This window comes from Cydia pomonella, unplaced genomic scaffold, assembly GCF_033807575.1.
Source record: "Cydia pomonella isolate Wapato2018A unplaced genomic scaffold, ilCydPomo1 PGA_scaffold_202, whole genome shotgun sequence".
Lineage (NCBI taxonomy): Eukaryota > Metazoa > Arthropoda > Insecta > Lepidoptera > Tortricidae > Cydia > Cydia pomonella.
In genome coordinates this window covers 377,242-403,477 of record NW_026907842.1, presented here as the reverse complement: position 1 = coordinate 403,477, position 26,236 = coordinate 377,242, and the positions used below count along the sequence as shown (strand labels likewise).

General features: G+C 36.5%; 2 protein-coding genes across 6 annotated transcripts in view; one reads left to right on the top strand and one right to left on the bottom strand.

Annotated features, from left to right (window-relative positions):
• Nucleotides 1–16,085, top strand: part of LOC133533751 (elongation of very long chain fatty acids protein AAEL008004-like) — a 42,474-nt gene extending 26,389 nt beyond the window's left edge. For 3 of the 5 annotated variants that reach the window (XM_061872786.1, XM_061872788.1, XM_061872787.1), the window contains exons 3-10: nt 2,738–2,806; nt 4,304–4,386; nt 4,468–4,575; nt 7,232–7,315; nt 8,412–8,468; nt 11,752–11,994; nt 14,008–14,172; nt 15,099–16,085. In XM_061872786.1, the coding sequence (XP_061728770.1) occupies nt 2,749–2,806; nt 4,304–4,386; nt 4,468–4,575; nt 7,232–7,315; nt 8,412–8,468; nt 11,752–11,994; nt 14,008–14,172; nt 15,099–15,233 (933 nt within the window). In that variant the 5' untranslated portion in view covers nt 2,738–2,748 and the 3' untranslated portion in view covers nt 15,234–16,085. Of the gene's footprint in view, nt 1–2,431; nt 2,610–2,737; nt 2,807–4,303; nt 4,387–4,467; nt 4,576–6,194; nt 6,276–7,231; nt 7,316–8,411; nt 8,469–11,751; nt 11,995–14,007; nt 14,173–15,098 lie in introns of those variants that run through there. The other 2 variants (XM_061872789.1, XM_061872790.1) reach the window with 2 other exon arrangements.
• A 1,310-nt stretch (nt 16,086–17,395) lies between these two features.
• Nucleotides 17,396–25,741, bottom strand: LOC133533750 (formylglycine-generating enzyme-like). Its single transcript, XM_061872785.1, has 4 exons — nt 25,015–25,741; nt 22,238–22,409; nt 19,335–19,494; nt 17,396–18,511 (listed from the first exon to the last, which is right to left on the bottom strand). The coding sequence occupies exons 1-4, from the start codon at nt 25,535–25,537 to the stop codon at nt 18,371–18,373; spliced, it is 996 nt and encodes a 331-aa protein (XP_061728769.1). The 5' UTR covers nt 25,538–25,741; the 3' UTR covers nt 17,396–18,370.
• Between the last annotated feature and the right edge of the window lie 495 nt (nt 25,742–26,236).

The window sequence follows — 26,236 nt, the reverse complement described above, 5'->3', positions numbered from 1 at the left end:
AGTAGAGCTTAAGAAAGACATTAAATGAAAACTATAGCGGACATGATCAGTTTAGCTGTTTTTGAGTTATCGCAAAAAGTTTTCCCTTCATAGTAAAAAGACTTACTTTAATTAGGTACTGATTATGCAAATTTCCCTTTTTGTTTAACTTGGGTGAAAGGTACCGTTTCATCCCTTGGTTAACAATTTACTATACTTTAAGCTCCAGTTGAGCTTATTGTGACGGAAGAGTAACTACGGAACCCTATACTGAGCGTGGCCCGACATGCTCTTGGCTGGTTATTCCTAAATATGTTCACTCTTTGTCTAGGAACGTAGTTAAGTTTATTTGGATACCTTCCATTTGTTTTGTTTTCACTTTTAAATTTTCGAAGCTTAACGCGAGATCTACAAGCTCGCAGAACCACTAGTTTTAAGTAGGTACTTTTATTTTCGTAAAGGTGTAGTAATTAGGCATAAAGTGCCCCGCTGACCACAATCTACATAGGGGCGATTCAAAACTTACGTCACATAAATTTCATTTATTAAATAGGTAAGGTGAGGTAGGGGAAGTGCGCCGTGCCGTCTAAGTGCGCCTACCTTGAATATATCGAAAACTGCTTATATACTACTAATATTACTAGTATTCCACAACACTCTTAGAGTCTAAGTGTTGTAGAATACTAGAGCAATATTAGTAGTATATAAGCCTTCCTTCCCTACATATACTTCTATATTTAATAGTAGTTTATGTGACTACTACATAATAAAAGGCATTAAAATACACGAGTGTGGGTTTAAGAAACGAACGAAGTGAGTTTCTTAAAAAGATCACACGAGTGTTTTAATGCCTAATTATGTACAGTTACACTATTTTATCTATACACATATTATAAACTTTCTATGAAATATTCACTAACCCAAATTACAGCCTCCGATAGGGCATCGTTGCCAAATCGAATCGGAACTCGCGGATATGTGGTGACGTCACCGAAACATTTTTATCGCTTATTTTACACGAAATTTTTGCTATAGTTACCTAAAAAACAACAAAATATATTCATTGTATACTTAAAACTAATTAAAAGATAAACTGTAGGTCAAATGGCGGCAAATGAAAACTTTTTTCACACATGTCGTTTTTTTTAATTCAGAGACAAACTAGAGTCGGGGGCCTATTTCCGTATCATTCGATACAAACTAACATGCGATATATGTCAAAATTGACATTTCATTTCGAACAAAAAGGCATCTCGATTGATATTAGAATAGAGATCAAATCGAATTGCTTTTTTTTCAGAGATGTTCCAAATTTGAATGCATAAACCAAATCGATTTTGATGTAGTTATGAAGCTATAACTACATTATCACAGGTAAGAAATTTGTTGTAACAAAACAGTTTATCGTAATGTTGGCCATTATTTACGGATTTTGAAGGCATCATAGAGTGTTTATGATATGTGTGTAGATAAAATATTTTAAAATCACTTCAGTGAAGTAGGTTAATCGAGAGTCAGACACGAAGAATTCTGTACCTAATTTTATATCACGCAGTTAATGACCGCTGATGCTCCCCTGTCACATATCAGACATAGTTTGTTATTGACGTTGTTGTAAGCGCCAACGTAGTTGACCCTCTCTTACCTCCTCAATGTGTAACGTTATTTATGGATTTCTCCTACTCCTGCTGTGATTAGTATGATTACCTTAGATTATCTACAACTGTGATGCATCAAACAAAAAATCAAACGTGGCAGAAAAGTATGTTTACTCCCTCTAGCGAATAACCGCGTCCCATATGCTTGCTGAGGCTTTGCGAAAGTATATATATACGCTATTAACGTCTTTTTTCTTAAACATTATATCATACCATAGAAAAAGATAATAAATAAGTATTAAAAAAAATTAAGTACGAAGGCTTGTTCTCCCATAGGAAATTTGAATTTTGGCGCCTTTTTCTACTGACAAAGTGGGTTTGCCAGAGCATATCTTATTTGTATAGTCTGTTAAGCCATTTCCGTCAGTAGAAAAAAGCAGCAAAATTAAAAAAAGGAGGGGCGAAGGGTTATCGTCCCATAGAAAATTTGAAATTCGCGCCTTTTTCAACTGACTTGTTTACAAACTTACTTGTTTAAAATACCGACAGACAAACAGACTTACATGACGAAACTATAAGGGTTTCGTTTTTGCCATTTTGGCTACGGAACCCTAAGAATGCTCATATAGTTTAGCCAGGGATCTTATTTCAAACATAAACAGACGGAATCATAATGTCTCAGTCTTTGTCTTAGGCTAGTACTAGAACTCAAAAGAAAGGGGTGTTTGTTCTCATTTACGGGCAAATTGGGTTTGCCTTTCTGATATTTTTTATTGCTATCTTTAAAAAATCCCCAGATATTTTTATTGTGGCAATCATCCTACCGCAACTGTCAGTAGTGTCAGTCAGATCGGACAAGAAATTGACGGGCTGGGCTGGGTAGTTCCAGCGATGTTTTTTATTAAAATTCCTTTAATTGCTTCCCGTTGTGCTAGATACTTGGATAGCTTTAATTAAACTGTTTAAGTTTTACGTATATTATTCATGCAAAATAAGTTCAGTGTTTGAATTCAGTCAACTTGTCCTTTAAAGGTACATTAACCTTACTTATCACTTTGTTGCATCGGCTCCGCCTACCTAAAAACAGTAAAAACCCCGGGTAAAATAAATGACTATCAATACCTTCTTTTTATTAATCATCACTTTCTTTTACTTTGCAGTAATCAACAAAATGGCGCTAGTTTTAGAATATATAGACCGTATGCATAAATTTATGGATAAATATGGAGGTAAGCGAATTTCATAATTATATGTATTTAGTATTAAGTATGCGCAAGTTTTTTTTTTACTTAAAATTGGTTATAATTTTTTTATTATATAAATTAAATATTAACTAGCAGCAGATGCATTATTGATGTCATAAATAATAATTATAATAAAATATTATACCTACCGTAAAACCATTATTAAGAGCAGTAGTTTGACACATTGTGTGACACCACTCCTAAAATTAACAGTTCAGTGTGTCAGGACAGATTCTATTTACAGCTGACCCATTAAAACCCCACCGGTAGCTCTTCTGCAGTTTCATAATAAAACCCAAATTTTTGTTTGGGTTAGTTTACAAAAGTTGCTTGGTATTTAACTAAGAATTTCTTGATAAAATAATATTTGCAACAAAGGCCTTTCTCTGCTAAAAGTTTTTATTAGTGCTTTAACATAGAAACTGCATTTACAATAGACCTTTATTTTCATCCGAATACACTTACATTACATGATATTTAACATTTGTGGCTTTCCATTACAGAAGGGTCCTTATGTTTCAAGTGCAATAAGCACCTTTTTATCTGAAAATCCAACAAAAATTCATAAGGACCCTTTTCTGATGGAAAGCCACATTAGACATCCCGGGGCCATCGACTTCATATGCATGGTCTCTGCCCACTTGGCCAGGCAGCTCATTAGAATTGTTACTAGAGAAAGTCTGTATTAGATTTTCCATTCATAACACTTTATTTTTACAATAGCCGTTTACCTTTAACTGATGACCTATATGTCTCAAAGACATCATCACTTTTATTTTTAAAACACTCAACTTGGCGGTTGTCAGTCAGAGGTTAAGAACATTAGCAAATGAGGATATTAAATTTATTTCTGTGTTTATCACTAATTTTTTTTTTTATCTTAGTATGTAATATGTACTACTACTGTGTTACTATTTAAATAAGTATATTGTTGCCTCATACTCATAGTACTAGTACTACAAGTCTTCACGCAAAATAGGCATAACAGTTGTCGATTTGCAGAAAATGCCCAGCATAACTGACTAACTACCACAAGTCTTGCTTAGTTTGGGGCCAGATTAGTCTTACCCCAAATATTTCTAAACTACATTTGTACAGAAAGATGGAATCAATATGAATATGTTTGTTATTAAATATGCCACAAAACACATGGTTATTAACTTGAATCCCTCACGACATGTTATTTCCTTATGCAATGTGCCTTTGTTAAGCAATTTTTTGTCAACCTAGCAAATCCAAATAAAATATAATTCATTGTTACACCTCCTGTTGAACAAGAACAAGCAAGTTATGGTCTGAATGGTCCAGCCAGTTATATTTCTAAATTCTTCACTAATATTTAATTTAATGTCCTGAATAATAACAGTTTCAATTCAGTTACTTTACCTTAAATTATGTCTGTTTTATTGGATAAGGAAGGATTGAAAGGAAAAGAATGAATATGCCAGTTAATTTTTATTTAACTATGTTTTTGTTTTACAGATTCCCGGACAAATCCATGGTTCCTGATGAGTTCCCCATTACCTACATTAATATTATGTTTAAGCTATGTTTATCTAGTCAAGGTATAGTACAAATATTTTATATTAATCTTATGAACTTATGTGTAATTTGTTCATAAACTTATGTCAATTTTTTATTTGCAGGTTCTAGGACCAAGGTTTATGGAAAACCGAAAACCATACAATTTAAAATATATTTTAATAGGATACAATTTTTTACAAGTGTTGTTCAGTACATGGCTGTTCTATGAGGTAAGACCAAAGCTCAATTTTTACATTTAGTTTAACCTAATAACAGACAAGAAAAAAAGCCTCATCGCTTTCTTAAGTCCTAAAAATTATGGAGTGGTAATTTTTGACGTATAATACCTAAGTGTACCCACTAAAGCGTTAAGTGTGCAATTTTTTTTGCTTGTTACAATTTTATTATAAATGAATGATGGTTACTATGATCAGCCTACTGTTCTCATATCGAGTTAATTGTCACTTGCTCAATGCTATTGTTCTGCGTAGGGAGGTCTAATTACTGCTTGAAACTTGTGACATTGTAATAGCGCCTTAATGACGGTGACGATGGCTGCTTTATGACCGGAGCTATCGTCAACAAGTTCCTATTAAAAGCAGATAGTACCTCGTGTGGTAGAAGGCATTCAACTTGATAACGATTAATATACGTTGTTTAAAACAGTGAAAGTTTCTCTTTCGATGTAATATAGATAAAGTTTGCATATATGCTTCTCACACAGATAGTTTATAACCTGGAAAAGGCAATAGGATACTTTTTATCCCGTAAGAGGGTGCCATAAGGGTAGCGATCTAGTACGAAAGTATTAGTTAATAAGGGTGAGGCAAGTTTAACGACTTCGACGAAGTTGCAGGCAGTGGCTAATTGTATATCAGATCATCGCATTACGGAACGCCGAGATCATAATCATAGTATTTTGATTAATATGTGCATAAAGTACCTATGTTCAATTATGCAAATACATATAAGAGACTGTCATCCTTCGGCAAGAACCCCAATATGTATCCGCACGCCGCTCCGGTGTGCGAGCGGGACATCGCTATATATATATATATATGTTCATAACACCGTCTCGCTCACATATAAGAGCAGCATGCGGTCCGCATCAGTGTGATAACCGCATTACTGTTATTTACACAACAATGCTAGTTTCTTTTGTTTCTCATTGCGTCATGGTCATGAAAAGGGCAATTAAATTAGACCTTTAATGCAATATTTTATACAAAGACGAGTATATGTATTTATATACAGAACGATCGTGGAATTTAATGAAATCCAAAGTAGCAAAGCTGGCAGAGAAGTATGCTCCTCAAAAAAACATAAAACTATGCACGATGTTGCTTTTAGTGCACATATAACGAAAGCCAATGATAGATAATCTTATGTGCTCTGACCGAATTGAACTCAACATTATTGCTATAATTAATGTTTTTTGCTAGACCGTGCTAACTTAGCTATTGTAACTTGACTGAACTTGAAACCATTAATCTTCACTGAACATACATGGGGGTCAAATCGGTACCTAGCGTTTAATGTCCTCTATCATTGGCTTCCGTTTGACGCGTACCTACTAAAAGAAACAGCCTGTATAGTTTGTTGGTAACACTTACGTTTTTAAAATAGGACCTATACATATAACTTAGTTACATATTTTGATTGTTAACAATTAAATGCCATACGTGTAAGCATTCGCATTAATTCAACAATAGAAACAAATAACTTAAACTAGTGACTGATTACGTATGCGTAATTTATCACTAGTTTGCAACTTTACTTTTAGTACGTAAGTATAATATAATTAACAAATCATCGAATCAATAATTTAATTTGAAATGCCCATGGCCAGTGCTTGATGGGGGGCTGGCTGCAGTATTACAGCTTAAGGTGCCAACCCGTGGACTACTCCGACAACCCCCTGGCTACGAGAGTAAGTAGGCTACCAGGTAGCCGGGGACCAGGATGCGACGATACTACTAACAGCTCACTGTATATAATATTTTATATTTGCAGGAATTATATGTAAATATAGGTATTTTTAAGTATGTAGCTAGGATTTTCAAGCACTTATTTCAACAACTGCCCCACCATGTTAAAAAAAGTAACATTCTATTTTTTTTTTACGGTATTCGCGCGCTATTAAATTCCTAATTCAAAATGGTTTTCCATGTCAGTTTCGTTTAATATTCGTCGTGAAATTGATAATTTAAAAGTTAAATGAATCTGTTATTGACTATTCGTCATGCATTTCCGATTTATATACGGCAAATTGTTAACGTCAGATGCGAAATGTCAATTTGTTGAAATAAAAGCGAGGTGTATAATAAGACCAGTCGTTAATTCACGCGTCACATAAGTGCCGCAATTTATTTACATGGTCCAGCGCCAACGGTCACGTTTTGGCAATTTTCATATCGCGCCGCCTTGAATTAACGACTCAGTTGAAAAGTGAACCAGAGTCCTCAGTACAATGTTAACGTAAATACCGCTCTGAGAAACTGAGAACTCGCAGTTCATAGCTCAACTTCAGGTGATAAGATGTAGAGCGCGATAAATGACGTTCGCTGACGCGATTATATGTCTGGGTTATTGCTACTGTCTACGTATAACTCACAATTTTATTGAACCCCAACGAAAACTACAGTCACATGTCTATTTGTACCAGTTAAAATCAAGTTAATCCCGTGTTCAGTGGTACAAAACAATACTTCATTAGTAGTGTCAGCATGCGTCATTCGGATTACGGGAAAGTTATCAAAGTTATACTGCACACTAACCTGTAACAGTTGATTATGAAGACGATATAGCATGCGGCTATTGTGCTAAGATTGTCGAAGATGTACATATACCAGTAACACAGGGCCAGGTGTCGGTGTATTGTTTCAGATCGGGTTCTCTGGATGGTTCACAGGCAGGTATAACTATCAATGTCAGCCCGTCGACTACTCCAAACATCCACAGACAATGAGGGTGATTTACCAATTCAACCTTTTATTATACTTTCCTTTCAGATTAGCCCCCTCCTTCTTTGACTACTGCTGTTTCCCTACTGTTCTGTTTGTATCTTCCAAATCTCCGCACCTCTTTCCCTTTTAAACGTATACACCTATTGTTTCAAGTATTTGACCGAGAGACCCGAGAGCAACGACTCGGCGTAATTTAGAACCCTTGTTGTAACAATTTTCTAATTAGAATCTTATAATTTATTTACTGTAGAATCTGTAGATGTGTTAGCATGTAAACGCATGCTATATAAGTTAATATGAAAAAATGCCCATTAAGAAAGGTTTCCGTATAAAATTAGAACTAAGTCGCGGTCATATTCATTGAAATTCTCATTAATCGTTCAGAACTTTCTAACGAACTCACTGGAATACAGGAAATTAAACTTCCTGTTTTACTCTTCCTTAGTTTTTTCTTCATTATGAATACGCACTTACGTGAACCTTGAATATAACTTTTCATAATTGGCATGTTCAAACCAATAGATTGTTGTCAAGTCTATTTTATACGTCTGCCTTTCAACGACGAGGGTGCCTATTCATTTGTGACCTCGTGGAGCCCCGAATCATTCATATCAATTTCTTGTCAACCTGTCCCAGGAGTTTAAATATACTACTTATGTAGCGTACAATGCTTTTAAAATCTGGCTTTTCTTTGGAGTATTAGATACTTATAGGTAAGCTTTTTTGATATAGGCACCCCAGTATGTGGCCCAGTTTTACGACGTTGTCTACAAACGTTTTTCACTAATATAGACTTGACAACTTATCTTCTTGTAGATTCTCCTTTCTTAACTCCACAAATGCACGAATGACTGCACGCTCTCTTGCACCAAAATTCTAACATCTTGTTTTATTATTTCTATGTTCTAACTACCTACCACTAATTCGAGTTAAGTATACGTATTCGATTGTTTTGATTCTCCTTTCTTCATTTTTTTCACTCTTATAACTGTTTATCTAAAAACAACTTGCCTATTTTTTTGTCATGATGAAAATATATTATAAATACTTTATATTCTAATATCCATTATTTATTATAATATATTTTAACACGTTTTCAGATGGTACACGCTTGCTGGTGGTACTACTTCTCAAAATTCACAGAATTTTTCGATACGGTAAGTGCATCTTCTTATATCTTTTCAATCTCATGTAGATTTCGCTTTACCTACCCAATAAAAGTAAGAACCAGTTTTAACTAACCTACACTATGTTTAGCTTCAAAAGTATCAGTACTCGTACGTACAGTCGGTGTCCTACGTTAAGTACACATATACTACTTATATATAAAACTTTTCTGTATACAGCTAGTTAGCTAGGCGACGTGGCCGACGTTGGTATTGTTGATGTGCTTGTTTTTGCTTGTATATAAATTTCATGTTGACGTATAAAAATACCATTCTGGCCTAATTGCTAAATAAATGTTGAAGTTGAAAAAAGTTGGAGCTCTTATTCGCACGTCATGTAGATCTATTTCAAGTATAGGTAACAGATTTTTCTCAAAAATGCAATGAAATGTTGACATGACTTACTTCAAATTAGGTCTGGAAATACTACAAAAATAATAAATAAATATTATAGGACATTATTACACAAATTGACTAAGTCCCACAATAAGCTCAATAAGGCTTGTGTTGAGGGAACTTAGACAACGATATATATAATATATAAATATTTATAAATACTTAAATACATAGAAAACACCCATGACTCAGGAACAAATTAATATTCATGCTCATCACACGAATAAATGCCCTTACCAGGATTTGAACCTGGGACCATCAGCTTCGTAGGCAGGGTCACTACCCACTAGGCCAAACCGGTCGTCATATCAGGTGCGATGAGTGAATATGATATGTAAAGGAATTTCATACCGCCTTACACACCTAGGCCTGTAAGGCAACCTTCTTATGTTTTAATTAAACGTCAAATTATGGCATGTCTTGGCATTAAACCATAAAAAAACCTTTAAGCAAAATTCTGCCTATATTTTTTTTCTCTTTTGTGTTTGTTTATTATTATTTAAGGGTTTCCTTAAGGGGAACGAAGATTTTATTATTTTTACGCTGCGACGCGCGGTTTAGGCGATACAGCCCTATAAAGATTATTTTCTCAGTCATGCAGACATCTCTATAGGGCTGTATCTCCTAAACCGTGCGTCGTAGCTCAAAAATAATCAAATTTCCGTTCCCTTTTTAATAACTCCAAAGTGATAATAAAAAAAAAAACACAAAGAAGAAAGAAAGAAAAATCTTCCTATTTCTTTATTATTATCATTTCATTGCAAGTTTGAGAAAAGCACTATACAAATCTCGGCGAGAAACGGGGTTGCCGGCCGCGTATCTCTAGCGACCTCGCTACGTTCGGCCGTCTATATCTACTTGTCCTGCAACCCTTCTTTTCCCGTCCTCTATAGTACTATTCCGGTTTGGGTCATTTACACTAGTAAAAATAGTTTATTAACTGTTATCTATAACAATAAAGTGCACGAGATTTTTTTCGTGATACGATGCTTACTTATCGCAACCCGGATAACGATAATCAACACGATGCAAGATATTTCATAGTCCAATAAAATAAAGTCATGCATCGCTTTTAAGCTTTTTAACTTATTTCTATCACATTGGGTGTTCTTTGTTTGGCACGAATGAAGGCTCCGTTTTTTTTTGCTGACCAGCTGGCGGCACTGTAGATGCATATCCAGAAAAACAGATCTCAAAATTCTGCTCTGGTTTTTTTAAATTAATACGTTCTAAGGGTATTTTAACGTCTAAATGATCCATTTTTTTCAACCTGATTAATTTTGCATATATTTCAGAGTGCACTTTTTTAAACAACTAACATTTATTGAATTACTTATATCAATGTTTTCCATGATTAATCAAAAATAGAAAAATATTTACCACAATTATGAATACGGAGTGAAAATTCGCGATAAAAAAGCTTGCAAGTCTTGTAACCCCTAAAACTTCTATATGCATTTGACATTTTGAATGACCTCCGTCTAGACTAGCGCCCCTAGCGGCGACATTAAACGCGGTAGTCCTCGTTGTGATTTTTATGTACTGAGCGATCCTGTTCTAAATGGGTAATATTATACAGGGTGGACAAATAAGAATGATACACTTTGTTTTTAAATTTTAATTACAAGAAGTGGAAATTTTATTAAATATTTTTTTCATAAATATATTATTTAGGGTTGGCAATTGTATACGGAAGATAATTTCTGCCAAATGTCTACCACTAGCAGCAAGCAATTTTATCTCAAATGTTTCTGTGGTTTAAAACACGTTGTTTGCTCGATTAATTTTGAAAAAAAGTGACAGTGATTGGCACCCGAATTCCCCAAATGTTGCAGCTCTTGACTTATTTCTGTGGGGCTATCTAAAATTACGTGTATATGCTAACGAGCTGATGAAATTTAAACAGTTAAAACCGAGTATTCGACACAAATGTACTAAGATAACGCCAAAAATGTGCGAATAGATGCTGAACATTGGGATGATAAGGGCTTACATCTGCCTGCTGTTAGAGGTGGACATATGTCAGACATTATGTTTCGCATGAATTTGCCAACCCTGAAGAATATATTTTTAAAACAATACTTAATAATTTTTGAACTTAATACAGTTAAAATTTAAAAACAAAATGTATACTTCTTATTTGGCCACCCTGTAGGTATACTTTGTATTGCTCGAATTAAGTAAAATATTAAAGACTCAAGTACTTAAAAATAATTATTGTTCAGTAAACGATCAACTTCAACAACATAATAAGTATATTATTAATTATACTGAATTGTCGTTAGTAGGTATGACTATCTAGTACATGTTCGACATGCTGTTGCTACTGTAATTAGTTACTTATTCAGGCCCTTGTAGGCTGTAGTTAACTGTAATTAAATCTATCTTTATACGTAAATTATTTAATTTATTTATAACACACATACATACACGTGGCGCAATAACCTATTCCAAGACTGACTTGTCATTTCCGTTAAAAAAAATCTAGACTTCTCTACCTTGTTACGTAAACAATGCTAGGATAGTTCAATTACAACAAAGAGTAGACTAAAGAAGGCCACTAGGTACCTATTCTGAACAGATTCTTCAACGCTCGATTGCTCGCCTATATTCAATTTCATTTTTTAATGATAGAAATAATCTAAAACTAAGTACATCGTTTTTTACCACGCTCGTTGTGCACGCCCGCGCGCGTGTATCATATTAAAACAAAGAAAAAAAACCATTGAAGTTTGTACCTGAACTGTAAACCTTATCTTTCTCGAGCGCTGTACGGTCAGCTGCAGAGAAAAGTGACCTCCTGCATAGAAGTTTGTGTGCGAAGGTGCTAAGCGAATAGTATTGCTAATTTTACAGAAAACTTTGATTTCCCTTTCAGATCTTCTTCGTATTAGCTAAGAAGTACGACCACGTATCCACCCTCCACGTGATCCACCACGGCGTGATGCCCATGTCCGTGTGGTTCGGCGTCAAATTCACGCCCGGCGGCCACTCCACGTTCTTCGGGCTGCTCAACACCTTCGTGCACATCGTCATGTACACGTACTATATGCTGTCGGCCATGGGACCCTCTGTGAGGAAGTACCTTTGGTGGAAGAAGTACCTCACTGGTCTACAAATGGTAAGTTTTATTTCACGTATTAATCGTATTATTACATTATGGTATTACTTATTTATAAGCTAACTAGCTAATGGATTTTACTGCCAGTGTTTTGATGGCATGTCAACACCGGGAAATACGTAGAAGTCCGATGGCAAATACATTTTTCTTTATTTTATACCTTAATGCTATTGGAACAAGAATTACTTACAAAGTACTCACTTAGATATGTAAATACTAATCTCACATAGCATAAAAATTAGCTTAGTTCTAGCAACTTCCTTAAAAAAAGGATGTTCGCGTCGCACTTGTGGCATTTTAGCATAGACTTGGCACATCTCGCACCTATATTATAATGATGAAACGGAAGTGTAAAGTCAGATAATTCAAATACTATCTTTAGTAAGAAAATTTGTCATCGCCTCACGTTTGATACTTTGTCAAATGATAGTTCAGATGCTATTGTTAATTTAAAAAATCGACAGCCGGTTATATCGCGATGGTAAGAACATCAGCTGGTCGCATGAACATCGCTATACCTTTTTATGATAGCAATAACAAATCATGAACCTTTCACACTTCTAGCATTTCATCAGGCGTAACGCCTGAAAGCCATCAACGTATTACGCAATTCACACATTACGCATACTTTGCCGCACATAAAGTGGTAAGGCGCATATTTTTTACCTGTTAATTTTACAGCTGATGGTATTTCCACCGCGATTCCTACCGGCTGACGGTATTTTTAATTTAAAAAGAATCTAAACTATCATCTGACAAAGTATCAGCCGGAAGGCGATGACTGACGAAATACGCTCCTAGCCCGCGGTCTATCTGTTCCTTAGATGAATTTAAGAAGTGGAGCCACCCAGATTGTTGATGCAGGTTTATTTCAGCGTCGGCGACGTCTGAGGTTAATAATTGTAAATTTAGGTTCTAAGTCAAGTTTCGTATCATTTTCAACTAAATCAAAGGATTTTGACGTAGATTTCATTCAAATGTTAGTTAGTGATTATTAATTCCCCATACAAACTTCCACCTCCCTTTTCACACCCTTAAGGGATAATTTTTGGGATGAAAAATATGCTGTGTTCTTCCTTGGGGCTCAAACTATCTCTATCCCAAATTTTAACTAAATTGGTTCAACAGTTCAGGGGGTAATCGTCAAGTGTAGCCAGGAGATAATAACGATTACACCCTGTATACTTCAGAATAGTGTCCGAAATATAATACCATAAATTTATTCTGCATCCCCGATTTATACGAAATTAATACCAAACTTGGCGTAGTAGCTTAAATGATATAGATATCAAGATAAAGTCAAGAGCCCCCCCTTAAAAATTAGGTACATTAAAAATCTTGATGGCCCCACTTCTTAACTCCCAAAGACCCATCCTGACAAAGGAAATATTTTGATCACGAAACGCCGTATACAAGCTACAGGTAGGAATGTATTTGTTAGGTAAATTTTTCCGTTCGATTTTAAAACATAATAAACAAATATTTCCTACACAATTGATTTCAAATTCAGCTGTATTTTTCTTGTATATTGCGCTACAGGAGGCGGTCTTAGAAACGTAACATCAGCATCGCTTTAATGATTCTTATCTATTACAAGTATATATATTTCCACCATCTTTATAGATTCCTTCCTGAGTACCTAGTACCTACTTTGACCAAAAACGTGTGACCGAAAGAGACATCAAACTACAGGATCGCATCTCGTTTTGATTAAGGGAGCAATGACGCCATTAGAAAACAATGCCAACATTACAATAAGTCAATATACTGTAATTAAAGCGAGTGACATACAGTCCTAGTTTGGTCCTCTCTTTCGGACCGTTTTGTCTAGTCGCCTATGATCAACTATCTTGCTCGGTGACAAGGGTCAATATTTATGATTAGCAAAAAAGTCACAGTACTATCCCATACCCATAGCACCCATATATATTGGATATGTACCCATAGCAAAAGCTTTATAGATTTCCTCATATATTTTATTGCCAGGAACTGATTAAAGTTGTTCGTTTCCAGCTCCAGTTCATAGGCATCATGGTGCACGCGTTCCAGCTGCTGTTCATCGAGTGCGACTACCCTCGCGCATTCGTGTGGTGGATCGGCATGCACGCGGTCATGTTCTTCTTCCTGTTCAAGGACTTCTACAACCAGTCCTACGGCAATCGCAAACCTAAGCAAAAGGTAAGGCAGCATTAACTGTCGTTGTTGCGCGATTTATTTTTTAACTGGGAAATGCAGAACTCAAATATTAGTCAACAGATAGTGAAAGGAGCTAAAAATAGAAAATAATAACACACAAAAACACATACGCCTAGTTCTTTACGAATAAGTGAAGGTCACGGTTAAGTAATTGCCCTTTGTCGATATGATATTTTATTCAGGCCACATAAGGCAGTTAATAATGACTAAACCAAATTCAACGACAAAACATCATATTATCATATAGGACTGGATTTTACGACGCAGCTATCATTAGCACCCTCTTGCGGCATGAATTAGTTTTTGTTATTGAAGTATGTTTTTCCGGGTTATTCCCACTAGTTACCACCAAGTTGTTACCAGTAGTAACTACTGGGATTTTTTTTTCCACCTTTTTAAGTGTAACGTTACCTATGAAACCTTGATCTTTTGTCAAGGACGCTTACGCCATATTGCATAGCGCAGCGTTGTATTTATATAGGAGCATCGTTGATAATGGCGTAAGTGCCATCGACAATAAAGTCCCTTTTAATAAATAACGTCACAATTATACGAATGAACAAACAAATCAGTCAAAGACCGATTTTTTTTATCACTTTTAAGGCAGTTTACTGAAACAGTAATCGATTTATTTAGTTATAATTAAATATTCATTCAAGCACTCTATATTTATACTGTTTTTATTAGTTACCACCAAAATTTGGATAGGATAGAATTCAATCCAAATTTTGGTGGTAACTACTGGGAAAAAAAATCCCGCCTTTTACCAATGGTAACTACTGGGAAAAAAATTCCCCGTAGTTACCACCAAACCAAGTTGGTGGTAACAGGTGGGGAAAAAACCCAGTAGTTACCACTGGTAACAACTTGGTGGTAACTAGTGGGAATAACGCGTTTTTCCGTGCCAGGTGGCGGCCGGCGCGAACGGCTCGGCGCCGGCGACGGAGCTGGCGCCGCGCGCGCCGTACTCCAACGGCAGCCTCAAGAACGGGCTCCTGCTCGGGCCGCTGCGCGCGCGCACCGTGCTGCCGGCCGGCAACTGACGCGCCGCGCCGCCAAGAGCCCGGCGGCGGCTCCTAGTGTTAAATGTGATTTTTATCTAGTGTACATACGGTTAAGCGGTGTAAACGGTGTATATTTTATTCATAAGATAACGTTAAAGCTAGATTTGTGATCGCGTAAAGTTTTCTACATTACCCGACGGTCGCGCCGGGCCTCCGGCCGGGCCGCGTTTGCGTTTACGAAATGCTCGGTGCTTGCGTGACGTCTGTGACGTTTCACCATATACGAATCGAGTACCTTGCCTATGTTAATTTTAAAGTAGCACTGGCGAAGCAAAAAAAAAACAAGTTAATATTAAATTATGAAAACCTAGTTAAAATTTATTGAGATGGTATGATATGATAGATAAATTGATTTTATAAGAATTGATGTAGTTGCTATTGTTCAAATTTTATTATAATTGAAATCACACGTTGCACATATTTTTACATTTTATAATTTTGAGTACAAAAAATGTACTGTGTACGTCAAATGTTCAATGCAAATATAAGTTAATCGAAGCGTTGAAAAGGTTGTGTTGATTATTTATTGTTTTGTTTAATTTATGTTTTATTTAAGTTTACCAAAATTATTTGTACATAGGATCAAATTCGTAACCGGTTTTATAGTAGTACGTAGCTGTCAATGTTCTTCCTTTGATATTTTATTAGTCTTCCGTTTTGTTTTGTACTTACACCAAATTATCAGGTGCTCTTTGGTTCTCTGACAAACCGTGTTATCAGCTGGAAACAAACTCGCCATGTTAGTAAAATTAAATCATGTATGGAATCAGATTTACCTGTTATTGTTTTTTTTATACAAAGAAATTGCAAATAAACTGTAAGTGAAACTAATATATTGTTTCCATGTATTATCCCCAAACACATTATCTATTAAAAAAACTACATCGGGCGACAAACTAATGCCTTTCTTACGTAATTTGGTCGGGTTATTTGTTACCCACCGTAAACCATACTAAAATGTACCGTGGAAAATAAAAAAAGCGGCCAAGTGCGAGTCGGACTCGCCCATGAAGGGTTCCGTACCATTTATGACGTATTAAATAAAACTACTTACTAGATCTCGTTCAAACCAATTTTCGGTGGAAGTTTGCATGGTAATGTATATCATATATTTTTTTAGATTTTTTTTCTGTAATTTTTGAAGTTGCAGGGGGGGGGACACACATTTTTTCACTTTGGAAGTGTCTCTCGCGCAAACTATTCAGTTTAGAAAAAAATTATATTAGAAACCTGAATATCATTTTTGAAGACCTATCCATAGATACCCCACACGTATGGGATGATGAAAAAAGTTTTTTTGAGTTTCCTTTCTAAGTATGGGGAACCCCCAAAATTAATTGTTTTTTTTTGTTCTATTTTTGTGTAAAAATCTTATTGCGGTTCATAGAATACATCTACTTACCAAGTTTGAACAGTATAGCCAAAGAGTTCATATAATATAATTAATTCGTACGTAAGCGTGATAGGGAGTGTCCGCGCCGCTGCGCACAACGTCATCAGACGAGCGTGGGGGTGAGGAACCCCGCCAAGCCGCCACCAGCCACCGGCGCAGCCGACGCTCTTTCTATTTTCGCCACAGGTCGCCGGACCGAACACACGCGGCCGCGATCCTTATTTTCTATACAATTTTTATACTATGTAATACATAGTTATTAAAGGCTAAGTCCTAAACTAAAGGCTTCTTTTCTTCATTTATTAACCTTATGTGCGCTCGCACATAATACGTTAATAGCTCTTATAGTTTCGGAAAAAAGTGGCTGTAACATAAACGGACAGACAGACGGACATGACGAATCTATAAGGGTTCCGTTTTTTGCCATTTGGCTACGGAACCCTAAAAATAAAACTTGTGACAAGGACAAACAATAATAACGCTTTCTCTGCTACTCCTGCTGAAAGATACATAAGACTAGCCCGTTTATCAGTTCCCCCATCCATGCCGAATCCATAGTATATAGATTCATGGGCCAACCCCATTTATTCAACATTCGTTCCATTCGTCACTCCCAAAGGCGGTCTTCACACTGACACTGCAACCGGATGTGGCCGAATTGTGGCACGATTACTACCTAATAGCCGCCTAAATTACAAAAACACTTGACCTTTGGTCATAAACTAAAGGCTTGTTAATAAAAGACAAATCAAAGTTAACATTATATTTTGGTATAAAAGTAAGTACGCCTACTGATAATATCAAAATAATTACAATCCTTGGCGATTTGTAACATATCTTTACTAAAGGAATAGCAGGCGTAGTAGTACATTAATAAATAAATAATTGGATAGGTTATACACACATATAGTGAAAGTATACTGGATGTATTACTTATAAGTATAATTGCTAACGTTATTGATTTAGGTAGGTCCCTAATATATTTATTTGATCGACAAAATACTTGGAAGACTTTGTATATAAGTATATCATAGTATACAGTTTTTATGTTTAAGTAATAATGTGACAAATAAAATTATATAACAGTTATTATATAATTTTATCCGTTACGGACTTAAGGCAATTTCGATAGTTATCGAAATTGCCTTAAGTCCCCGCAAAATTGTGACAGAATTTGTTCCATAACAAAACTTCCTAAAAAAATCTAAAATTAGCGTACATACGACGAGGTCTATTAAAAGAAACAATGACCTAGGTTCTTGCGAGGTTTGTAACTTTGTAAAAGTCACCTAAAGGCGGAAACCACTACAACGAAGTGGGTCGATTTTCATTATGATACATAGCGACTTCAAAACATGCGTAAGCATGGCCGTGCGCTGCAGTGGGCATCTGCCTTTATCAGTTGATAGCGAAATAAATATCTAAACTCAAAAGGGATATTGATTTACTGTATAAACTTTCAAAACAGACTATCAATATGAATTTACTACATTAATATATAATTTTACAGTAGAGCTAAAACACTGTTTCACTGTTCACACCAATTTACGATTATATGGGGCATGTTTTAAGGTAGAGACTACCAATACCTACACCACTAAACCCATTCTTAGGTTATTCCAGAAAGTTAACCCTTAGAACGCCACGCCTAATATAAATAACATTTAAGTTAGTCTTAGACTGTAACCGTGGGCATCTATGGCCGTCTTTCGCGATCAAGGAATTAAACTGACTTTGCACAGCGGAATCCCAAATTTCCCGCTGAACTGTCCTCAGTGTTGTGAGATCGCGCAGAGCACCTGTAGCGGTAGCAGTATGAGCGATGGCATAAGTATGAACCACCTTTTTTCACCTTTTCCTTTGGCTGAAAATAAATATAAAATCCTTACATCCAGGGTACAGAAAATCTAGGTGTTTAGCACTTTTTATTCTTTGAGTTTAGCACCAACATTATCATAAGGGCGAGATATGCTTGTATTCATATTGACAAGGCGTCCTTATGGGAAGCGACATAGTGGGACGTTTTGCCGGCCGCGCTCACATATAGAGGGTATTATTGCAATGTTCTGCCGCCAGAGTACAGCACTAGCACTTATTGTAAACCATAGAGTAATATATACTTACTATTATGCCTTAAACAGTTTTTTTACAACTTTTCACTATGACATTGATGATGATGCATCAAGTCAGTTGTTTGTTTACAAAGCCTATCGCGAAATGGGAAAATGGACATTTCGTTATCTGCTTCTTTATCGCTCGAATATGCAAGTGTGATAGAAAGGCAGATAACGAAATTTCGAATTTTGTGTTTCATGGTAGGCCCTCAGTTTATGCTAGTAGCGCTCTCTACGCAGTTTTGGGTAATATTCCCTGTTGTATATTATATATTTCTATATTTGGGGGACACCCATTAATTCTAGCCCAAAATATCCGATGTTGACAACTAACCTGTAGGTTCATTTAAGTAATTAGATACATTACCAAAATGATATCTGAACAGTTGTAATCTAAGAGGGCTTTTACTTTAGTGGACTATTCCAGATATTAAGGTAAGTATAATTTATATATCTAAAAACTAGACATGGCACCACTAAGCAGGTATGGGCGATACCCTTACAGAAATTTGGAATTATGCGCCTTTTTCTACTGACAGATTTGTATGCTAAATTATATACATTCATACTTACAGCATCTTTAGTCCAGGAGTCTTCAGTCCACTCCCACACATTCCCAGCCATATTGTGAAGACCAAAACCATTTTGCTCAAACATGTTCACAGGATTGGTGCCAATATAACCATCCTTTGCAGAGTTGTGATTGGGAAAGGTTCCTTGCCATATGTTTGCCCTGATAAATATATAACGAAATATAATATAAATAACCATAAAACCCAAAACCCACATAAGGGGGGCAAGCTGGACTTGTGAAGTTTTTGATTGAATTTTCTATTAAGCTATTTTTATGTACAGTGTGGACCCCCCGCCTATTGTCAAACCCCGTTATCAATGTTGCAGTTCAGTATCATGGGCGTTTACTAATTCAACATTTAGGGTATGGAATTAGTTATAATTATAAGTATAATTTTGACATTAAAAAAAAAGATTATGCGAAGTTGGGGACTGGTGGCGAAATTAGTGTTTTTTTTACGTTAAAACCATATGTACGCAGCTTTATTTATTGTAAATTCAATGGAAATGAATGAATGGAATGGATTATTTTATGTTTATAAGCGGTGGTGGCCGAGTGGATATGACGTCCGACTTTCAATCCGGAGGTCGTGGGTTCAAATCCTGGCTCGTACCAATGAGTTTTTCGGAACTTATGTACGAAATGTCATTTGATATTTACCACTAGCTTTTCGGTGAAGGAAAACATCGTGAGGAAACCTGCACACATCTGCGAAGAAATTCTAAGGTGTATGTGAAGTCCCCAATCCGCATTGGGCTAGCGTGGGGACCATAGCCCGAGCCCTCTTGCACATGAGAGGAGGCCTGTGCCCAGCAGTGGGACGTATCTCGGGACCATGGGGTCCCGGACCTTTGGGAGGCATGCGTGGGGCCGAAGCCAACAGCGCAGAGGCCCTTTAAGACAAATTAATCTAAAAGCAAGGGATACACGTGGCGGATACCATCCCCGAGCGCACAACATGATACATCCGGAGATGGTCCCCGCCAGGTGCAAAGACTATTGCAGTGCAGCACTTTTGTGCTGCGATGGGATCTAAGGTCATAAGGCTATTGATTTGAAAGTTGGATGGACTGGATAATGGGCTATGGGAGGAGACTAACGGACACCTGCCGTGACAATCAGTCTCGGAATTGTTTAAGACAGGTGGTGACTCGCCAACTCATTGAGTGGGCCCCACAACGGCCGCACGCACAGTGCGACAATAGGGCAACACTTTGGAGCGGCTGTGAGGTTGTCGAGAGGTGAGTCTGCGGCAGCCAGATCCCGGTAATCCGTTCAGCAGGCCGCCGGCGTTATGACATTTTACACTTCCAACCTGGAGCATAGGTCCCGCTCTTGCGACTCCACTCTGGCCGGCCGGTGAAGGCAAGCGCAGAGGCGAGGGCCAAATAAAAGGACCCTCTGGAATAGGGGTCCGCGGTGTCGCCACTCACCGTCAGCTCGCCACAAGCTGCCCCCGCGGGTTTATTATTATTATTATTATTAATTTACTTGGGCGAAGTTGGGCACTAACGGTGAAGTTAGGGTTCCCTACGGTAGATATTTATTCGTCCCCTAATTTTCAATGAATTGCAACATTGATAAGTATGTTTCATAATTGTGTACCATTTAGCAAATACATGAGTTCTAAATTAGTACATTACTCACTAGAAAGAATACAGTTTGCTAGATCAGTGGTTCCCAAAGTTGACTGGGCTCCAACCCATCTAACAAAAACTGCCAAATTTGAGACCCACCTCTTGGCTGTCTTAACTACGGGACTTGGTCGGAATGTCGTCTTGTTTTAGGGCCCACTCAATATTCACTTCAACCCACCTATGGGTTGCAACCCATAGTTTGGGAAATGCTGTGCTAGATTAACAATTAAATTAATAACAACAAATCAGCCTGGGCCTACCACAATAAAACTGTTATGATCAACTACCTAAAAATTGCGTTTAACGCGCGACTATAATCAACAGCAATTCATGACAAACTAGTCAATGCATACAGAAGTGGTTAAAATTGCAACTTTCTCATCTTCATTGGCCAAATTGATATTTAAACAAGTGCGAGTCGGACTCGCCCATGAAGGGTTCCGAACCATTTAAGACATATTAAAAAAAAACTACTTACTAGATCTCCTTCAAACCAATTTTCGATGGAAGTTTGCATGGTAATGTATATCATATATTTTTTTTAGTTTTATCATTCTGTTAATTTAGAAGTTACAAGGGGGGGGGGGACACACATTTTACCACTTTGGAAGAGTCTCTCGCGCAAACTATTCAGTTTAGAAAAAAATTATATTAGAAACCTCAATAACATTTTTGAAGATCTATCCATAGATACCCCACACGTATCGGTTTGATGAAAAAAAAATTTTTTTTTTTTTATGACGTATTAAAAAAAACTACTTACTAGATCTCGTTCAAACCAATTTCCGGTAGAAGTTTGCATGGTAATGAACATCATATATTTTTTTTAGTTTTATCATTCTCTTATTTTAGAAGTTACAGGGGGGGGGGGACACATTTTACCACTTTGGAAGTGTCTCTCGCGCAAACTATTCAGTTAAGAAAAAAATGATATTAGAAACATCAATATCATTTCTGAAGACCTATCCATAGATACCCCACACATATGGGTTTAATGAAAAACAAATTTTTGAGTTCCAGTTCTAAGTATGGGGAACCCCCAAAATTTATTGTTTTTTTTTTTTCTATTTTTATGTAAAAATCTTAATGCGGTTCATAGAATACATCTACTTACCAAGTTTGAACAGTATAGCTCTTATAGTTTCGGAAAAAAGTGGCTGTGACATAATCGGACAGACAGACGGACATGACGAATCTATAAGGGTTCCGTTTTTTGGCATTGGCTATGGAACCCTAAAAACCTTGCTTGTACTTGTACCACTTACATATGTGTTCTATCAGGAAACAGCTTGTCTCCCCAGGGGTACTTGGTCCCATGCTTTCCACCGCGGCAGGCAGCCTCCCACTCCCCCTCAGTAGGCAGGCGAGCCCCTCTCCACTTGCAGTATGCTTGAGCATCTCTCCAGGACACATGGATCACGGGATGATCCATTGAATCTGTAATTGGAAAGTACAGTGCTATGACAATTTTAATTTATTAGTCTTATCCTCTAGCAACCTAGAAAGATCAACATATTCTATGACTATTACTATATATTGACGACCGGTCTGGTCTCGTGGGTAATGACCCTGCCTATGAAGCTGATGGTCATTTATTTGTGTGATGAGCATGGATATTTGTCCCTGAGTCATGGGTGTTTTCTATGTATTTAACCCTTAAATGCATGATTTTTTGTATAACTTTTTAATAAATTGAAATAGATGTGTCATGTGGTATAGATTGAGGGAAAATTAAGAAAAAAATCATAGTATTTAAAAAAAACATATATTTTTTCCGAAAAAGACTTGATGCATATATACATCACTATGCATTAACGTCTAAACGCTAAAGATTACATATTTAACAGTAAAATTATAATCTGCAATTTATTATTACATTTGTTCTCGTATCTTTATAGCACAAAACAAATAACTTAACGTACAACAGATAGACTTCACCCCAAATAGCATTCTCCACCAGTCAACATTTGGGCAAACAGAAAATTTAATAATTATATACCTATGTCTTTCCCGTTCACGGAACAATGTAGCTTTGCGAATCTAAATCCGGCCGAATGCTCATGACTAAGTTTTTCGAAATAAACCCTAAACAGGTTGAGCTACTTTTGGCAAAGTGACCCGTTTAATAATAATGAACATGTTTGAGACTCACTGGAGTTTTCTACATAATATTATTGATGGAAATATGTAAAACAGTTATTTCTTGGATTCAAACAAAGAGGCACATTACATTTTGAGCAAGACCAAGATGTTGTCCCGTTGCAACTAGGTATTTTGCACCTAAGACGAGTAGCAATCATAGGCCAGTGATCAACGCCATCTTTTCTTACATCTACGCTTGGAAGAGGATGACTAGTACCTTTTCGTTTCTTGGCTTGTAATTGTTCTTCGATGGAAGCATTACTTGGACGTCCTCTTTTGATGCCGTAAGTTAATCCAATATTGCAAAGGACATCTAGCTAATTCATTGCGAAATTGACCAAGATTCGGTAGTTGTTTCTGAGGAACACCCTTTGCAATGCAATTCTTCTTCATTAAGATCCAGGAATTTATTACGGCCAAGTCCAAAACGTGATAAAATAATCGTAAGTACCATTTACGGCTCTTGACCCTGACGCTATAGCGGCCTAAATAGCTATCCATTAGGTCCACACCACCCATATGCATGTTATATTCTTGCACAATTTTTGGACAAGGTATTTCCACTCTTAGTTTTTGTTTTTTATCATAACGTGCAGTTTTTCCCAAGTTTTATCTTCCTAAGTAGGTACCTAATTGTAATTCCACTATGAAACTACTACTACTTTAAAGGGACTTTTTAGTTTAAGGCCACGGATGCCAATTTATAAGAAAATTATTCTAAATCTTTTCAATGACTATACAAAGAACGAAACAATAAAGTAAATTCTAATACAACCGATTTTGCATGGTGATGTATTTACGCATCACATATAAAACACAAATTTTCGGAAAACTATACTATTATTATCAAACCTGTTAATAATATAAATTACACTTACCTTTTATCCTTTTCAGAAATAATTTTTACTTGCAGTTCTTATTAATATTTATCAATAAATTTTGAACTTGTAAATTTCGCGGCAACCAGTGTAGCAACTTACGCGCCAAAGATTGAAAATATGACACTACAGAAAAAAAAACTATCAAAAGTTTATGGGTGCGTTCAGAATCTAACACGTAAACGTCACATTTATTAAATAAAAGTAATAAATGTGATTTTGGATAGCTGCATATTGAGCCACGGACCATCAAATATACGATGCATATATACATCATTATGCATTTAAGGGTTAAGTATTTATAAATATTTATATATTATATATAATGTTGTCTAAATACCCTCAACACAAGCCATATTGAGCTTACTGTGGGAATTGGTCAATTTATTTATTATTATTAATTAATCAGGCTGGCAGTTGAAACAACTGATAGTTGCCTGTATCTGAGTGATCTTCACTTAATATGTATTCTTTGCACTGGTTCAGTATTTGTCTAGTCTGTTCTTAAACTGATTGACATTTAGTGCAATAGTATTTGTGTAATATTGTCCTATAATATTTATTTATTTATTATTTATATTTATTTATTACTTCTGTTAAGGTTAACTTAGGGTAAATCGTCAATTACGAATAAATAAAATAGCCTTTATTTACAGGACAAAGAACAGTAGGAACTATCTCATTATCTCCTATCTTTTGTATTCTTTGCCTGCTTGCCCTTCGGCAAATGCCTCCTCCAACCTTCTCCACTCTATCCGATCTATTGCCACTCTGCTCCAGGTACGGCCAGCTACCTGCGCAATGTCATCATCCCATCTCATTAGAGGTCTCTTTGCTCCTCTCTCTCCCACTCTTGGGATCAATTCTGTTTTATGAGAATAGAATTCGTTTTTAGTATAAGGTGGCTAGTTATTAAAGAGTGTCCAGTAATTGATTTACCTTACAGCAACAAGAAACAGTTAAATGTATACAAATTAGCAAAAACATAACAGAACTGTTAATTATTGAAGCATAGAAATTACCTTGAATATTAGAATCAGGGCCATAGGGATGCTTCCAATCGGCTCCATCAACTTTATACCACCATGGAGCTTGAGCCACTCTGAAGTCTTGTAATTTTTCTCTGAATGTTGCATTCAAAAACAATGTAAAAACAAAACTGTCCCCAAAAGTTTCAGCTTCAGTCTTATAATTTGTAGATGAAACAAATTTCATGAAATCCTTATTTGAGACTTCATATTTACCCATTAGGAATGTTTCTAACTTAACTATTCTTTGAGGTCCCTCATTATCAGCTTGGATCATTTCATCATCAGTCCCAAATTGGTATTCACCCGCAGGTACAGCCACCATGTCACTCAATGCGTCATCTTCAACATTAGAGTGATGTTCAAATGGACAATGATCGGCTTCCGATTGCTGCGTATGATCTAGGTATTTACTTTGAATGCCTCCTTGCGCCCGGTCAGCATTACATCCACATTTAGTGTTTTCATTGTAAACATACGCAATATTTAGCATACAAATAAGCAACACCCTAAACATAATTGTTGGAATTGAAACTCGCTATGTAAACAAAACTCTAAACATGATCGACAGCCAGATATATTACAAAAGGCATGATATATCTCGTAGTGAATAGAATATTGCACTTATAATTATAACAACATTATTTTATAAATTACAAGTAGTTTATTAAAATAATTAAAATAAATACAAATGAAACTTTTGACGCAAATGGACAAATGTTACTGTCACTGACTCACTGTCAGAGTCAAATGTCACATTCGCGTGCAGACATGCCAGTCGCTTTTCGCGTGCGGTGGCGAGCCGAGCTGCCAGCCGAGCCACGAGACGCGTATGTAAGCCACAGATTGTAAGCCAAACCACAGACCATAGATACAGTTTATTTTAATCTCTATGGTGACTTTTAAGGGCTCCACAGACCTTGCAATAAATGGTTCCCGGCACTCAATGTATTAAGGTCTTTTATTGAAGGTTTGAAGCTCGTATCGGTCCGGAAATACCGCAGGCAACAGTTCATTCCACGTAGTGATTATATGCTCTTTGCATTCCACAGCTTAGCTGTGCAAGGTAGGTTGCCCAATGTCGCATGGAGGTGGAGGGATGGATGGATCCTTTGTAAACGGTGGGCTTGTGGCTCGGCTCGTGTCCGGAGCGGTTTTTTGGGCTGGAGTCAAAGGGCTCGCGGGGGACACTTGCTGTTTATATTCCCGTTCGGCT

Coding starts and splice junctions, on each gene's coding strand:
- LOC133533750 (XM_061872785.1), bottom strand. CDS start 25,537: ATGTTTAGGGTGTTGCTTATTTGTATGCTAAATATTGCGTATGTTTAC. Junction 22,410..25,014: donor CCCTGATTCTAATATTCAAG/GTAATTTCTATG, acceptor TTCCAATTACAG/ATTCAATGGATCATCCCGTG. Junction 18,512..19,334: donor ACTCCTGGACTAAAGATGCT/GTAAGTATGAAT, acceptor ATTTATTTTCAG/CCAAAGGAAAAGGTGAAAAA.